At 40.2% G+C, this 16,047-nt stretch overlaps 1 protein-coding gene across 3 annotated transcripts in view; it reads left to right on the top strand.

Annotated features, from left to right (window-relative positions):
* Positions 1 to 16,047, top strand: part of irag2 (inositol 1,4,5-triphosphate receptor associated 2) — a 29,026-nt gene that overhangs the window by 11,601 nt on the left and 1,378 nt on the right. The window contains exons 19-38 of one of the 3 annotated variants that reach the window (XM_087831138.1): positions 440 to 719; positions 1,989 to 2,041; positions 4,039 to 4,138; positions 4,741 to 4,918; positions 5,857 to 5,938; positions 8,725 to 8,771; positions 8,886 to 8,974; positions 9,100 to 9,236; positions 9,853 to 9,937; positions 10,020 to 10,062; positions 10,149 to 10,176; positions 10,488 to 10,628; positions 11,022 to 11,156; positions 11,245 to 11,392; positions 11,663 to 11,706; positions 11,812 to 11,880; positions 12,457 to 12,515; positions 12,750 to 12,848; positions 13,817 to 13,942; positions 15,445 to 15,593. In XM_087831138.1, the coding sequence (XP_087687264.1) occupies positions 440 to 719; positions 1,989 to 2,041; positions 4,039 to 4,138; positions 4,741 to 4,918; positions 5,857 to 5,938; positions 8,725 to 8,771; positions 8,886 to 8,974; positions 9,100 to 9,236; positions 9,853 to 9,937; positions 10,020 to 10,062; positions 10,149 to 10,176; positions 10,488 to 10,628; positions 11,022 to 11,156; positions 11,245 to 11,392; positions 11,663 to 11,706; positions 11,812 to 11,880; positions 12,457 to 12,515; positions 12,750 to 12,848; positions 13,817 to 13,942; positions 15,445 to 15,593 (2,092 nt within the window). Of the gene's footprint in view, positions 1 to 439; positions 720 to 1,988; positions 2,042 to 4,038; positions 4,139 to 4,737; positions 4,919 to 5,856; positions 5,939 to 8,724; positions 8,772 to 8,885; positions 8,975 to 9,099; positions 9,237 to 9,852; positions 9,938 to 10,019; positions 10,063 to 10,148; positions 10,177 to 10,487; positions 10,629 to 11,021; positions 11,157 to 11,244; positions 11,393 to 11,662; positions 11,707 to 11,811; positions 11,881 to 12,456; positions 12,516 to 12,749; positions 12,849 to 13,816; positions 13,943 to 14,811; positions 14,839 to 15,444; positions 15,594 to 16,047 lie in introns of all 3 variants that reach the window. The other 2 variants (XM_087831139.1, XM_087831140.1) reach the window with 2 other exon arrangements.

Raw genomic sequence — 16,047 nt, 5'->3', positions numbered from 1 at the left:
ATTGTTTTACTCTAAAAAGGAATATGTGAGGTGCTGATGTACCTCACACAAATGCATATGTGTATATGTTTATACAGCAACCATATACATGCATACAGTAACCAGGCTGTCCATAACAACTAAGCTTTAAGTTTTAGATATTTTACAGGATAGCCCTGAATTAAACCAGGCTGCTGTGGACGTCTTCTACATCAAGCTGGCATGTTTGAGAGCTTTTCTTACTGTAAATACTGTATTTTGTTTTATGGTGATAGTTCTCATAATACCCAAGTGTGTAGTTAGTTTGACCAGAAGCAGCAATAGCTGTACAGAAACTTGGCATCAAAAAGATTTTTTTTTGTAACTGTAACTATGCCACCTTCAGTCCTCCAGATGTTTTTTTACTAGAGTGGGTTTTGAAATGCTTCTGCAAATTTCACCTTTGCATTTTTATTTTTAGGTTGGAGATGACTTGGACTGGGACGAGGAATTTGCTATTCAAGATTTCCTTAAGAATGAGCTAGCAGAGAGAAATTGCCAAGTACATGAAGGGCAAAGAGAAGAGAGGCTCGAGGAAACGGGAGATAAAATAACAGACAGAGGTGAAGAGGAGGACGCAGAGGAGAGGTGGACAGTGGTGGATAGCGGCGGGGAGGGAGACGTGAGGGACACATCAACTCCGCTGTCTGTTGTCACAGTGGAAGCCCAATCTGGGCAGGGCACAGTGGGAGAAGGTCGAGGTGAGTGAGGACAAGAGTTAGGCCTAATGACAACTGCTCACACTTTAAAGACTCACAGGGTGTTGATTTTGAGTTGGCTTTAAACAAGAACAAATATTCCTCGTTATCTCAAGGAAAGTTGAGACCTTTGAGGAGTTTTCCTTGAGCCTTTAATATCCAGTGTTCAGCATAACTGGCCCAGAGCTAACTGGAACCTCTTGGCCAAGCCAAATAGAGCTAAATATGGTTCAGTATTTTTCTAGCCTTGCTGTGACCCATGTGTTCTCCCTCTTCCTAGCTCTGGATTAAATGCAGGAGAATCGACTCTTTAAAAATGAAATATGAGCCAGCGTCATGCAGCACGAATGTGATCTGATACATCCTGTAAATGTTTAGCAAGAAAGTATTGAAGTAATTGTTTGAATTACTAAAATTATAGCTAATGATTTGTTAATTTGCAAAACTCTAACTGAAGTGTTCTTCCAAGCAGAAGTTGTTATAGACAGCAAATGTTATCTACATGGAGGTTGTTTACCAGATTATTGATTTGAGAACATTTACAGACAATGCCAATTTTTCCAGTGACCTTGAGTTCACATATACCTCCAGTGACGAATCAGTCCACGCTGTATATGATAAACTCTTAACAGATTACCATTGTCTTTGAGTGTTGATTTATTTGTGCGTGTGTGAGATAAACTGGATTATTCCCCAGTAATTCATGGGAGTCGGCTACCTTTAGAACCAGTACAGTACTCGCTCACAGTCTGACTGTAAGGATGCTCAATCTCTGAGGCCATTCTAAGCAGACCCCTGCCTTCTATGGTTGTTGTGGCCCTGGGCTTCTAAAGGTTCAGCGAGGGAATGTGTGTGTGCGTATGTCAACACAGCATGAGAAATCCTCTCTTCCTCAAGATCCTTCTATGGCCAGGTGTGTGACTGGTCTGAGGCCATGAAGTGAGCACAGTAATCCTCATTCCTCTGTCTGCATGAGCGGTTGGCAGGCCGAGAAACAGAAAACAAGTGTGCAAGTGTGGTCATTAATGCCACCTTAGCCATGGATGGTATTTTAACCCCTTTGCCCCTCCCTCAGCTCAGTTCTTTACATAATAGACTGTCTGACCTTTTATGGCGACAGCGCAGTTGGTTTGTGAATTAACCCCAGGATGGATTTGACAGGGCTCTGGGTTCTCAGCGATCAGCCTCTTTGTTTTGTAATTTTTCTCAGCCTCCTCCTTTCTCCTCTCATTTCTTTGTTTCATTGTTTTTCTCATCTTCCCTCTGTCCCAGGTTCTGCAGCCTGTAGTGAGTCAGAGCCAGAGGTGACCTGTCAACCTTTGCAGGTACATTGAAATTAGGTGCTCACTACATTTGAATTTGAAGGTCATTTTTTTAAAGTTTTGCTCTTATTATGCTTGATCAAAAGACTCATTTGAAATGACACAACTTGGTTAAAAGGCTCTAATGTTAAGTTAAGCTGAAGCTAAATAAGAATACATCATGGTGGGATGTTGCAGAATGAAACCCCATAAAAAATAACAGGTTTTCTTTCCTTGAAACATATTTTTAATCAAGATTCTCAAATGTGTTTTTAATTAAAATCAACATGGCCAAATTCATATTTGATGGCACATGTGATAAATGGGTACATAAGTATGTCCTATATCATTAGATGTAGCTGTTAAAAGTGATCTAAAAGCATTGCTGTGGAATTTGGGATCGCCTTAGCTGACTAGCTAAAACTGTGACTGTTGCTAACACTTTAGCATCTGAAACCTTTGATTACCTAGAGCAGGGGTAGGCAACTCCAGGCCTCGAGTGCCAGTGTCCTGCAGGTTTTAGATCGCACCCTGGGTTAACACACCTGAATCAAATGATTAGTTCATTACCAGGCCTCTGGAGAACATCTAAAACCTGCAGGACACCGCCACCCGAGGCCTGGAGTTGCCTACCCCTGACCTAGAGTAATGTGAAATGTCTGCTCAGATTTTGCTGTTAAGAATACATGTCCGCCACTCCATAGATGGCTTTCTTTAAAGAGGGTAAACTAAAAAGAGATTTTTTCTAAAACATCTATCTGAAGAATGTGAATTGTGAAATCAATTTACTCCTTTGGCTGTCTTTCCTCTGACTCCCCACTCCACTCTCAACTATTACTGATGTTGATCTCTTGAGCAAGACGCTGAATCACCAGCAACTCTGCCAACAGTAGATGAGACTTCAGCAGCACCGTTCCATTAAGATGATTTGATGCTTATTGCACCTTCCACGGTTCATTTAAGTTGTTAATATTTAATTTGGCTGTAGTTGAAAATATAACCATATCTGTCACATGCGACTGCAATGAAGTAATATAATGCTTCATATTATTAAGATGACTCAGCATCAGTTGGCTGTGGTCAACTGCAATAATAATTACGCAACTAGCATTTGTGACAATCTGTGGTGTTTGAAGTTTTGCAGAGGTCATTGTCAGCACATTTCTGTTATTTTAACTCAACAGAAAGTTACTTCCGTACAGTTAATATTAAGAGCAGTGACTCTTTCATTGAAGTCTACCTATTCAGGGATCCTTTTGACTTATTAGATTTCAAGGTCTTTAGCTGCAAGTAACTGCTTTGAATGTGCTGGAATCTCAGTTTCTTCTGCCTGTCATTGACGGCTGTCTCAAGTTTTTTACTCCACTAAATAAGAATTTATGATGTAAGACATTAAACAGTGTCTCTGCCTTCCTTTCCCTGTCCTCTTCTGTCATTTGCCTACCAAATTGCTCGTCACATATTATTCACAGCCTCTACATACAGTCAGCAGTCTGCATGCTTGTACAGAAACTGCTTTTTTTATTTTATTTTTTTAATAAATATAGGTTGTCAGTGATGAAACGCTACGATCACTGATGTGAAAGGGAAAAGAAGTAGCTATAATCTTGGCGTCTCGCTTATCTTGCATGTTATGAATTCTACCCACTTGCTCACTGTTTAATTAATTTCATGCCTGTGAGGTTGATAAAACCAATTTAATCACTCATCAATGCTAGCATTATGAAAGTGATGTTTGCTTTTGAATTCCTATGATGATGACAGTAATTGGGGGTCTTTCCAGCAGCCCATCAACGATGGGGCAGACTCTTTGTGCTTTCTGTCATCTGTAAGATTTTGACTTCTTATGTAATGTCTCCTCATTTGACAGAGATTTGTTTCTATTGACTGTGTGCCTGCTGTTTTAGTATATGGTGTGTGCTGTTTAGTGTGCTGCTTATTTGATCTTTTCACTCCTTTTCTCTTTTTTTGAATATTTGTCAATATTTCTGTGCGTGCGTGCACTTTTTTCTTCCTTCCAGGAAGACGCAGTGGTACCACTGAGCTCCCACTCACAAGCTGTCAGCGTTACACAGCCAGAGGCGGATGCTCTCCCCGATCTGCCCCACTCAGAAAATAACAGTAAGACCTCCTCCTCTGTCTCCGTATTACACTTGAAGTGCTGATTACTTGCTATCTTTCTGTTTCACTTTCCTCTCCCTCTGCTGTCAGCTAGACTCCAGTTCAACTGTTTGCATTTACACCTTAACCAGAGTGAGTCATTTCCTGAATGGCTTGGTGTGCTGTTTGTTTAGACGAGACAAGGCTTTACTAAATCGTGCAAGATGATCACATGCTACTAAGGAGTCACATCACTTATGTTTTAATGACCTTATGCTGTGTTTATTTTGGTTGAACTTGTATTTGGTAAGCAAACCCTGCAATACTGTTTCTTGTTATCTTTATCCTATTTTATTTACTGGATAAGGAAGTTGCAAAATTAACCTTTTATGATGATTATTGTGGTTAAATATGACCTAGAGAGGGGAAATGTGGTACTAATGTATATGTATATGTGTAATTATAACTAATGCTCATGTACTGTAAACTACACCCAGTTTGCACTGAATTAAGTGCAAAATATTACAAAAGAGAAACTCGTAATTGTGAAATAGCCTATTATATTCACATTATTTCATACTGATAGTCTATAAATAAACTACCTTTGGCTCTTGTATCAGCAGGTGCAGAGGCTTGTGAAAATGGACAGTCTGACTCCTGTGGTCCAGCTGAAACTTTGAGAAACCCACCTGATCAGAACCAAACTATAACTCCTGTTAGCACCCCTCCCCCAGCAGCTGATATGGTTTCTCCCAACAGCACCTCACCTGGATCAGACGAGACCATTACCCAGACTGAGAGGTGACTGACAAACATTTGACTTTGCTACCAGGAAAAAAAGACTCTTGGATTGCTGTCATTGACTTTTTTGTCATTGCCACTAGGGGGCGCCAAATAATAGAATTTTGAAGTTGTTTGCAAGAAAGACAGTTGTAATAGCTTACATTAAATTGTGAGGCTAGTTTGTTGCAATCAGTTCACAAGACTTGATAGAGCTGCAAAACAAAGATACTTTGTGTTTATTTGTGCTGAGAGAGTGAGAGTCATCAGTGTGCAAATGGGAATTTCCAAAAGACAGAATATGATAATGAAAGGGATGAAGAGAACCAGAGGATTACTTATCACTGATGATCAACTAGTGATGTGGTAATTTGAATATATTGTGAATTGCAACCAGATCTAGTGTGAAAGTTGGTATAGAAAATAAATAGAGATGAACATTTCCTGGTCAGCCTTTTCCTTCAGTGCCACTGAAAAGGATCATTGTGTGAGGTCTGAACTGGTAAACCTCACCTGGGGCACAGAAAACGCGCCTCTTTAATACACAATATAATTTTGTCACTCCGTCTCACATGGTTATTTTTGAATAGCAGCATAAACGGCCTCTTTTGAATTGGAACTTGAAAGGAATTATCAGTAGTCACAGTAGTCATAACTGAAGCAGTCTTTCATGAAGTTTGAACATTTCCCTGCGACTTGGGCAACATTTGCTAGTCAAATGGGCGTTTTCATTGCTGTGGGAGGAGTGCAAAGGCTAATTGGTATCTCTGTGCCCATGCTTTGCATAGGCACAGTCTACCTCCACAGAGATGAAGTCTGTTCCTCATCTCTCTTGCTGCCTTTCACTGTGTCAGTTGGCTTATTAGCTAGCTAGAAAGTCTATCAGGCATATCAATAAAGAATCCAAAAATGGACAATACCTAAAAGCTGATCTCTGATCTTTCAACTGTTGTCGGCAGCCAGCCAACCAGTGTGGACCACGAAGGACAAGAGAAGGGAGGCAAGGTGGGCTCAACTGCCGGAGACATGAGCTATATTAAGGTTAGTAGCAGAAGAGAAGTGCTTTAATGCATAAATGAAAACAATTTCCTCTCATCTTTTCAGCGCCCACTCGTGAATACTTCCCCTTCCTCTTTTTGACTTGTTCTGTTTGCAACTTTGTATGTGTTCAGTCAGTGAAGGTGTATTATAAAGGGAGGTGGAGTTCAACAGGTTGGGCAGGGGCTGGGTTTTCCTTAGAAAAGCAAAAAGGTATGTGATAGACTGATCAAGCTAGTTACATCAGGAGTTATGGGCTTGACTGTCAGCTTCCCTCAGCTCAGTTAACATACAAGGCAAGTGTGTTATACCTCATACTGCTCATGAAAGTCTCTGTTAAAGTTCTTTAACTGTTAAAGAACTTTAACAGAGACTGTTTACTTCAAGGTGTCTCAGGTTTGGGTAGTTCATAAAAAAACGATGAAAAATCTAATATCTGTCAGAGCATGTTGAAATCGGTCAAGTTTACAGGCAAAGAAGTTATACATAGTAGCTTAATCAAAACAAAAACAAAGTTTGTGTGTGTTCTTTAGCATTTTTGATCAACAAGTTGGTTACACAGTTACTTGACTACTTTTTATTAGTTATTTTTACCTCTTAATTTATTGTTGGTCTTGAATGACGTCTGTGTCCAGATGAGTGGGTTTTAAAAGTACATTTTTGCATATTACATTTCTTTGTTTGGAGATTTGGAACCAACCCCAGATGTCCGAGTTGTTTCACCACGGCTAGTGTACGTCCTGCTCTCTGCCAGATCTGTCGGTTTGTTTCATTTAGTCTCCTACTTGATGTTAACTTAATGGCCTGCCACCCTACTGAGAGATAGTGATTGTTTTTAATTTTATAGCCAGGTCAGTGTTTATAACTAAGAATTGAGGCCTTTTATCTTTTTGAAGTTGAGTATTCTATTTGAACCCAATTATTCAAATATATTCAAACTGTAATTTTACTTGTAAATGAATCCATTTTCATAGGTCTTCGTTCATATTGACAACAAGAATATAAATGAAGTCAACCATATTATTTATCCCAATAGTGGCACTTTTTAATTTAGTTTCAATTGGATGTGACACAGCATACGAAAACTTGACTAGCCTAAAATTTCCCAGATTAATATGAAAAAAACAAACAAATGAAAAAACACTTATTTTGTTGATCAATCATTGTTTATTTTTTAGGACTTTTTGACTCGACAATGTCAAACTGTTCATTCTTTGATTATCGGGTTTAATAACTGCAAAAATATACTCACTCACAGCATGTTTAGAAATGATAAAATTTAACTGAGTTTAAAAACTTGTTTCGTACTAAGTTAACAAGAAATTGTTCATCAATCCCAATGTCGACACCGTCACCGTCCCAGGCCAAAGAAGCAAAAGTTGCCAGCATCATCAAGGGTGCAGATTTTGCTTGCGGATTGTCCAGGTTTCACCCCAAAGCCTGTGTCGCTGCACTGAGCAGGGGCTCCTGTCTCGCGACCGAAAGGTTTTCTCAATGATGAGAATGGTGTGCTGCAGCTTGTGCATCAGAAACTGTTCGGTACTCTACATTTTCAGACATTGTTTTTAGACATATTTGTAGACGGCTGCAAGATGATAAGCACTGCAGATCCTGGAAAGTCCAGTTGTTCTTAAATGCAGCATTACAAATGGGAAATCTAGCACCACAAGAAGAACGTTTAATCAGATTAATGTATTCACAATGTGTGGTGTTGTAGTGGTTTTTCACCTCACAGCACGAGAGTAATTGGAGAAGCCCTGTGATAGACCAGAGTGTCCAGAGTGCACACTTCCTGTCACTCAGTGGCAGTGTAAATGATGCGCAACAGACCCGACCACATTTCAACGCCTTTCTGCACTTTTGTTCTCCGGTTGTCGTAACTTTACACTCTAAGCTGCAGCTTCCATCTGCACATCAACAACAACATCAGGACCCAGTTCATTCTCCTTTTATGCAGGGGAGGTGTGATGAGCTGTTTGAGCTCAGATGTATCGCCTCCCCTGCAGCCACGCCTCAAACCTTTCCACCTTTTGCTTTGGGTGTAAAATGGTGTTGCGAGCCCAAATAAAAGGAGACAGTTGCATCAGGACGGGGTTCTGATGTAAAAGCTTAAAAACATCCACATGTTTCATGATGTGGACCACCTCCAGTGCTGTTGGTCAACAGGATGTCGGTGAAAACTGTGCTACAGTTGGCCGAAGACAAAGGAAGAGAAGAGGAGTAAGGCCTCTTTGGAGGAAGCGGGAGTAGAAAAGACAGGAACATGGTGGTGAGAGTAGGGCTCAAATTTGGCTGTTGTCACCGAGGAGGATGCTGCGCTGGGATTATTCGCTCTGGCGACCCCTAAAGCAGCAGCCAAATAAAGAAGCAGTTGTGTCAGAAGTCATATTATCTACACTTATTACACAATATCCTACTGCTTTGGTCTGAGCTCTCACCTTGCTACGTTGTATGAGTGTATTCATACAACTGTGTGCACACAGTCCGCCTCCACTACTTAGCGCTGTGCCAGTGTTAACTGTGCACTCTTCTCGGCAACACACACTCATAAAACAGCAGAGCTCTCCATGTAGCTCCACATTATATAAGGAGTCAATCCAGTCTTTCTGTTCCACACTCTGTACAGCTTAGATAGCGTTTCACTGCCATGGGACAGGTACGCTACATGTACACGAACATTTATGTGCATGCAGCTTTTAACAATTTCTTGGGACCGAAAATGTGCTTCAAGGCCACCTTGTGCTTTTTCTCATCCTTTTCTTTGTCACTTTTAATTCGATCTATCTTAGAGCCTAAGCCAGGACCAGTCGGCCAGCAGATCACCAGCTGAGGACAGGTGAGTGGTTCAACGTCAGCTTGGAGAAAACTTCGTTTCAAAATATACCATAAATAGAGTCGAAAAAGTGTAGGTTGCTATAATATTGTGTAAGTAAAAGTATATATTTTCAAGCACAAGCCTGCTACCTGTGCTGGTGGAAGAAGAGGAGACTGTGCAGGACGGTGCAGCTGGGGTTCCAAAAGCAGAGCCCAGCACGGCAGGTAAAGAACAATTTACAGATATGCGTGCTGGAACAAGAAATAAACCACAACCAGAAATGGCTATGCTTTTTGTTCCTGCGTCTGTGTGTAACTTTATCCACCCACACAGCAATTCTTCTTTCCAGGGACAGGCCGGCTCATCAGCAGCAAGCCAACCACCCTCTCTGACAGCAGTTCTCCTCAGTCGGCATCATCTGTCACACACACCAGCCAATCAGGGAGCGGCATGGCCAGTACGGTCTCTGGTCCAAGCCATTCGGAGGTTAGTGAAGAAAAAAGGACAATAATAGGCAAGAACTAGTAAGACCTGCACACTGACTTTGCTCTTAACTGCTTAACTCCACTTATAAATATTACTTTTAAAGTTTAGTTTTCTTCTTAAGGCCTTGGAGAAAGATAGTGGATATCTTAAAATTTTAGCTTTCCTGCCACATGTAGTCAGATTCTATCTTTAAAAAAAAAGAAATAAAAAAACAAACAAATTAAAATGTATAAAATAAAACTCTTACAGCATTTTGAAATACAAAGCTGTAAGATGGCACCATTAAGGTGACATTTGACTGGACCGTGAAGAGAAATGCTGCCCTTCTTGCTGAGTGAGTGAGTGCGTGTAGTCATGTGAACACTTGTCTATGACCACGAGAGAGGGAGGAAGAGAGTTTGAGTTTTACCTCTACTCAGGATCGGATCATTCAGAATCTAGAGTCAAGTGCACAACCAGCTGTGTTGACTCTTCAGCTCCAATTCATTATGTAAAAAGTAGTGAAATCCATGAGAATACTGGTGTTGAAGAGAATTTGAGTATGGAAGAATCGGACTCTGAAGCAAAGCGGGACGAGAAAGAAACGGAGCCTGGAATGTTTGTACCGATCTTGCAGGAGCTGACTCGCACCGTGGAGGCCGTTAAGGAGCACAAGGTTCAGGAGGACCAAAATGTAGCCAGCATGGCCACGGACACAGAAAGTATGTTTAAGATATTTATTGTTTAAAATTTTTAATATTCATGGACTTGAATGACTGCATGCACGCTTTTGTTTCCTTATAGCTGAGATGTTAGTCATTCCTGACACTTTCAAAGATAAGAACAAGTAAGACAACTTATTATCATTCCAACATAATCTGTAAATCATTCCTATGCACATGAAGTTTTCTGATCTTGTCTTTCTGTCTGCAGCCTGTCACCTAGTGATAAGGAGATTGAGGTATGTATACCACTGGATCCTGCACTTGTTTGCCTTTTAACCTTGTAAAAAAATGGTGTGTCCATATAGAATGCTAGTAAGTTTTACTTTATAGTACTTTATTGCTTACTTTATAACCATTTTTTCATCAAGTCTATTAAATTCTCTTGAAATATGAAGTGTGTGCATGTGGAAGTTTCACAACTTCAATGGTGTAACTTTTCTGCTGCTGTCCATGTTAAGGAAGAATGAATGGAAATGTACTTTATACTATTTTGAGGTGCTGTTTGGATACTTCTTTTCAGACTAAAGTGCCTCTCTTCTGTTTTCAGGCAGAGTTCCAGCGTCTGGCACTGGGGTTTAAGTGTGACATGTTCACTTTGGAGAAGAGGCTCAGGCTAGAGGAGAGGTCACGTGACCTAGCCGAGGAGAACGTCCGCAAAGAAGTGTCCAGCTGTCAGGGCTTACTGCAGGTGTGTGTGTGCAGCTGTTGAGCGCACTCTCTCTTTTATTTCCTTTGTTATTAAAGTACCACAACATAGGTAGCTGTGATAACTCTGTAAGTAAATGAAGTAGAGCGTTGTTGCACAAACATAGTGTGATTGAAGTTGCAATATATTGTGAAATTATTGGTTTCACTGAGTAAAAGGGCTGACAGGTACAAAGGTCACGAGAGCTTCGAAGTGTAGTGGAGTGATTGTGGACAACGGTTTTAATGTATTTTTGTACGATTTATTTAATATATGTAAAAAATAATAATATAAATAAGAAAATGTATATGTTGAAATAAAATAAACTGAGGAAATTGTGTGATATTTTCTCGCTGGTTCTTCAGCTCTTTTCACTTTTCCTTTTTTTCTGCTTAGGCTCTTATTCCTCTTTGTGACAATGACAACCAATCAATGGAGATCATCCAGAGGCTCCAGAAAAACCTGGATATTCTCATCCAGTCCATGACTAGGGTGTCCAGTCGCTCTGAGATGCTAGGAGCGATTCATCAGGTAAGTGGAAAATTTAAACATGTTTTCTGCGTGACAAGGGAACAAACTTTGTCATTATTCAGTGGTTTCCTTTGTTTGGGATTTGCAGGAGAGTCGTATTGGAAAGGCTGTGGAGGTAATGATTCAGCATGTGGAGAACCTCAGGAGATTGTACACCAAAGAGCATGCTGAGCTGCTGGAACTGCGGGAGACGCTCATGCAGAATGAGAGGTCGTTTGGATCACAAACAGAAAAAGGTTGTACCCTTTTTCTGTTAGACATACAAAGTCTGACCGTAGCATACAATAGGTTTTAAACTCCTGCAAACTCATAATTACTTTTTATATACCAAGTTAAATGCCAAATATGCACTGGGCCTTGTAATGAATGCTTTTGTAGCTGTGCTCACATAAACCACTATACTCACTAGAGTAGACTCAGGAATCAGGTCTGTGTAAAATGTGATGTTTTGCATGCAAACTATACATCTTGCACACAAAGGGTAACCTATATGTTCCTCTTTCCAGATGACTTCCGTGAAAGAAAGAAACAGTCATCACAGTACAGCAAGGTGGATTACACACGATTTCATCATGATTATTTATTCAAATTTCTGTTGACTGTTTTTTAATCCTGTAAATTACAATATTTACCACCACTGCGCGTGCTCTCATAGACATCAGCCCGGCGGAGCAGCATGATAACAATTTCTCGTGCTGGCCCAGGCAACATGCATTTTGACACAGTGAGTATCAGTTGCAAGACTTTACATCATCACACTGGAAATATGTTACATTTTGTTTTTGTTTCTCCACTGTATGTATAGTTTACAAAGATGCAGCTTTCCTTATATTTTAAAGTCTGAACTCAATATTTCAGCTTGAAAATCATTCATTCTTAAGTAATTCTTGAAACTGAGCTAGCTAGCTCATTGGATGACGGTATCCTACAAAGGCTGGCATTTTTGTAGTTCGTAATTGTAGTTTTTCTGTAGTCCACAAGTTATTTAAAATATAAATTTCAAAGGTGTATGTGAAGCAGTCTTCTCTTAGATGTGCTTTTTCTATAAAATGACATGAGGTATAATAGTGTAAAGTGAAAACTGAAATTACATTTTCACAGTGTAGTTGGACTGTATTTGTAGTTAGACAAACTGCAGTTGTCCTTGACATGTAAAACGTAGGGAAAGTTAAATGAACTAAGAGCAACGAGCAGAGCATTAATACAGAAAATGTATTCAGACAAAATATGATTGTGGTTAAGTTTTATTTAAGAGTGTGGTTTTCATGATGGCTTGATTTGCCCCCCACCCCCAACACAGTCCAAAACACAAGATGGCTCAGAGGTTGACTCGGAACGACTGACCAGACGGTCCCCATGGTGGGTATTTGTGTGTGTGTGTTAAATTATCTTCAAGTTAAGTTACAACAAAATGTATACTCTGTATATAAAGGCAGTGTGGTTTTTTTGGGAGGGGGGGTTACTGTTAAAGTGACTCTTCTTCTAAAGCAAGATTTGTGGGTTCTGGTTGGTTATTAATGCCACCAAGGCTTGTTGCATCATGACTTGAGGGTTGTTGTTGTTATGCCCCTATGTGATAACGTTGGTTTACAGGAATGTGGCAGGGAAGAGCACAGTGCGTCCCCCACTCAAACGTTTTAGTAGCTCTGTGCCCTGGGTCGACACTGAAGAGCCCTCGCTTGTGATGAAGGGGTAAGACGTGTGAGGAGGAGGAGGACACTGCACTGGCTGCATCACCGAAGTTCTTTTAGCGCAGACCCTGATGCATAAAAATGGCGGCTCTTAGGTGCAATATTGGTTACAGTATAATTTTATGCAGAAATTATTTTGATAGTCAACAGCAGATGTTATTGAGAACAAAACAAGAGAATTGTTTTGACTTTGTGGGTATTAAAAAGAAAATAGTGAAGCTAGTTAGCAGAAACAAAGTCGAAAGCACAAACCGCAGAGATGACAGCAAACCACACAGCAGCCATCTTTCATGCATCTGGTCCATCCACATTTGCTTGGCAAAGTATTTGTCTGAAGCCTCTTTTCTATGTGATTCAAGATTCAAAGTGTTTATTGTCATGTGTCCAAAGAAAAAAGGGCATTTCTTTGTGCAATGAAGTTCTTTCTTTGCTGTCCACACACAGATGCCAATTAATATATAAATAGAACAGATAAAATACAAATAGTACTAATAAATAAATGAAGACAAAGTGAAGTGACATCTTTGCTGTGGACATTTGTGACATGTTTGTTTTTCTTATGGGGCACCGTATGCTTTCACATGTTTGGAAAACTAATGTAAAAGCTAATGCTAAAGATGATGGAAGTCAAGCGCTGAATAATCTCCAAATAACTGAAAGGTCGTGAAATTGCTTCATGGCTTTGTGCTATATTTAAGCATATACTCTGCATTGCTGGGAATGAACTGATTCATGCAAAACAAATTATAATTGCAAACATGACATGTCTGAGAAATTACTGGTCTGCAGGAGGTGAATATAATTCAATGACTGCTGCAGGGGTGTCTCTCTGCTTGCTTTTGTTAGCTTCACATGCATGACTTTGGCATGTGTGCACGTGCACACAAAATTGTGGTTTTGTAGCAATGGTCATATGTCATTGTGCAGCTGAAAAGTTTGTTTGAATGCCTGACCCGTGCATGCCCACAGGACAGCCTGCAACAACACAGACTGCCAGTCCGAGGAAGAGCAGAAGGAGGAGACAGTGGTGGAGAGGAGGTCCAGTCTCAGTGAGCTGGGCAGCAAACTCACCTCACTCATTCTGCCCCTTAAGACGTTAGTCCAACTAAATGCCCACCACTACCGTACGGTAGCACTACTGTCTGCCAACAAACCAAGAGACTGACACATGGTGAAAGAGTTGATCATTTAGCTGTACTCAGGTTCCAGTAATTGTAACCTGAACGTCTTGTGATATCAGAGTTCATAAGTGGCATATTAATGTTTTTATTTTAGAATGGAATAACCGCTTCATTGCCACTTATGAACTTTCACCAGTTATTGCAGATCATAACAAAATTTCAGTATCTCTATACAATCAATCAATAGTCATGTAACATTTTGGCATTAATGATGATATCAATTTTTAGACACCATCCCTGTTTATACTATTTGGTCAACACTGCCCTGCTGCTGTGTATAATGATAACAGAGGCCTGGGTCAAAGTGTCATTAATACCAGAAATGTAATGTGTCTTTAACATCTGATGTTCACATCCTTTTGTTTCAAAACTTTGAGGATGTTGTGGGACCTCCTAAGTGATGAAACTCTTTCATGATGTAGATCTGTGCTGGACTAGCTTCTATGCTCAAGGGGCTCAGAGGCTTGTTTGAAATTCATCATTTCTTTCAGCTGGAGACTTTGTGTGTTTTTGTTTGTTTTGGATGTGTTCTTTTTAATGCATGCTTTTTTATGTGTTGTGTTATGACTTGTTTCTGCATTTTTGATTCAACGTGATAACCAGTCCAAGTTCTCCAGGCTTGCTTTTGTCATGTACTAACATGCTCGGCCACCTTTTTTCAGTTTTATGTGCAAACCTTGGCCTGTTCCTTTGTTTTCGTGAGGTGACAGATCATGCAAACTATGCAGATCAGGTGTTGTTCTGAACTATCCTTTCCTCTTTTCCTCCCTTTACATCTCTCAGGAATCAGGATGAGCTCTTTGTAATGCTGTAAGTGTGCTGGGAGAAAATACAAAGTGGGAAGTGATTGTGGATTCTGACTTTGTCTAAGGGGGGAAAACACTATTAATGCATGCAAAAGGCCTGTGTTTATCTGGAAGGAGTGCCAATCAAAGGCCACTTATAACCTTGCACGGACTCTCAATGATGCCAAAGTAAATTGAAGCAGCATTCCTGCTGTTGACAGATCTCAGGCCAAAATTATCTGTTGCCTTTGCCTGATAAGCTAACGCTGAAATCCAGCTCAGTGCCAACTGCTATTAACAACTGCTGACATCTTTCTATGCTAACAGTGATGTGTATGGTTGTGCTTTGATGCAGTTATAAGATGGGTGGTTAAATACACTTAACTGCATTTAAATTGTAATTTTAGCCAAGTCACAGCTAATTTACTGCCTGCTGTAATTAAGTTACCACAAATGACCAACAGATTTTACTGTGTTCATGACAGTGTCCTGAAATAAGCTAACTACGTAACAAGTATTTTTGGTAACTTAAGTCTTTCGCTTTATCTTTTTAACATTTTATCTTCTTTTTTTTCCCGTAGTAACCATGTCTTACCTAGTTCGTGTCATAACATTATTTCGTTTTCTTTAGGCCTAGCCCTTCATCCAGCCCTACATCTACAGAACCAGGAGCGGCCCAGTCTCTGTCCCATAGTTTAACCAGTTCCCGGACGACAGCAGCAGTAGCCAGAGGTGGCAGGGGTCTTTGGCTTTGGCTAGCCATGATGGTGCTCCTAGCGGGTAGGCTCCTTTTGTTACCATTACTGGTTTGAACCTAGGAGAACCACTCCAATGACTGTATATAAAGGACAGACCGTGACATCTTCCACTCGTTTGTCATGCCCCCACCTTGAAGTCTCAACGTTGATGCTTTGGCAACTCCTAAGTTGCGTAATAATGGTAAAGTTATTTTGGCAAATAAACTCCTTTATTGAGGGCCTAAGCATGCTTGGAAATTCATGAAACTTTACATTACTGACCGATAGTTGGTCTAATTGCAAAATCTTCCTCCAGCTGCGTTTTTAATATCGCCCCCTGTTCAGTTTTTCTGAAAATGTGCCATCAAACTCAAAACTGCCATATATGCATTTGACACCAATATTGTACTTTGTTCTTGATACCATGTTTTAAATCTTTACCTAGTATTTTTCAGATAAATTGCATCAAGGTACCCAGCAATAGCACAGCTATAACA

This window comes from Neolamprologus brichardi, chromosome 17 (assembly GCF_056152115.1).
Source record: "Neolamprologus brichardi isolate AB-2024 chromosome 17, ASM5615211v1, whole genome shotgun sequence".
Taxonomy (NCBI): Eukaryota; Metazoa; Chordata; class Actinopteri; order Cichliformes; family Cichlidae; genus Neolamprologus; species Neolamprologus brichardi.
Note: the sequence above shows the minus strand (reverse complement) of the source record. Positions and strands in the feature narration are given on the sequence as shown.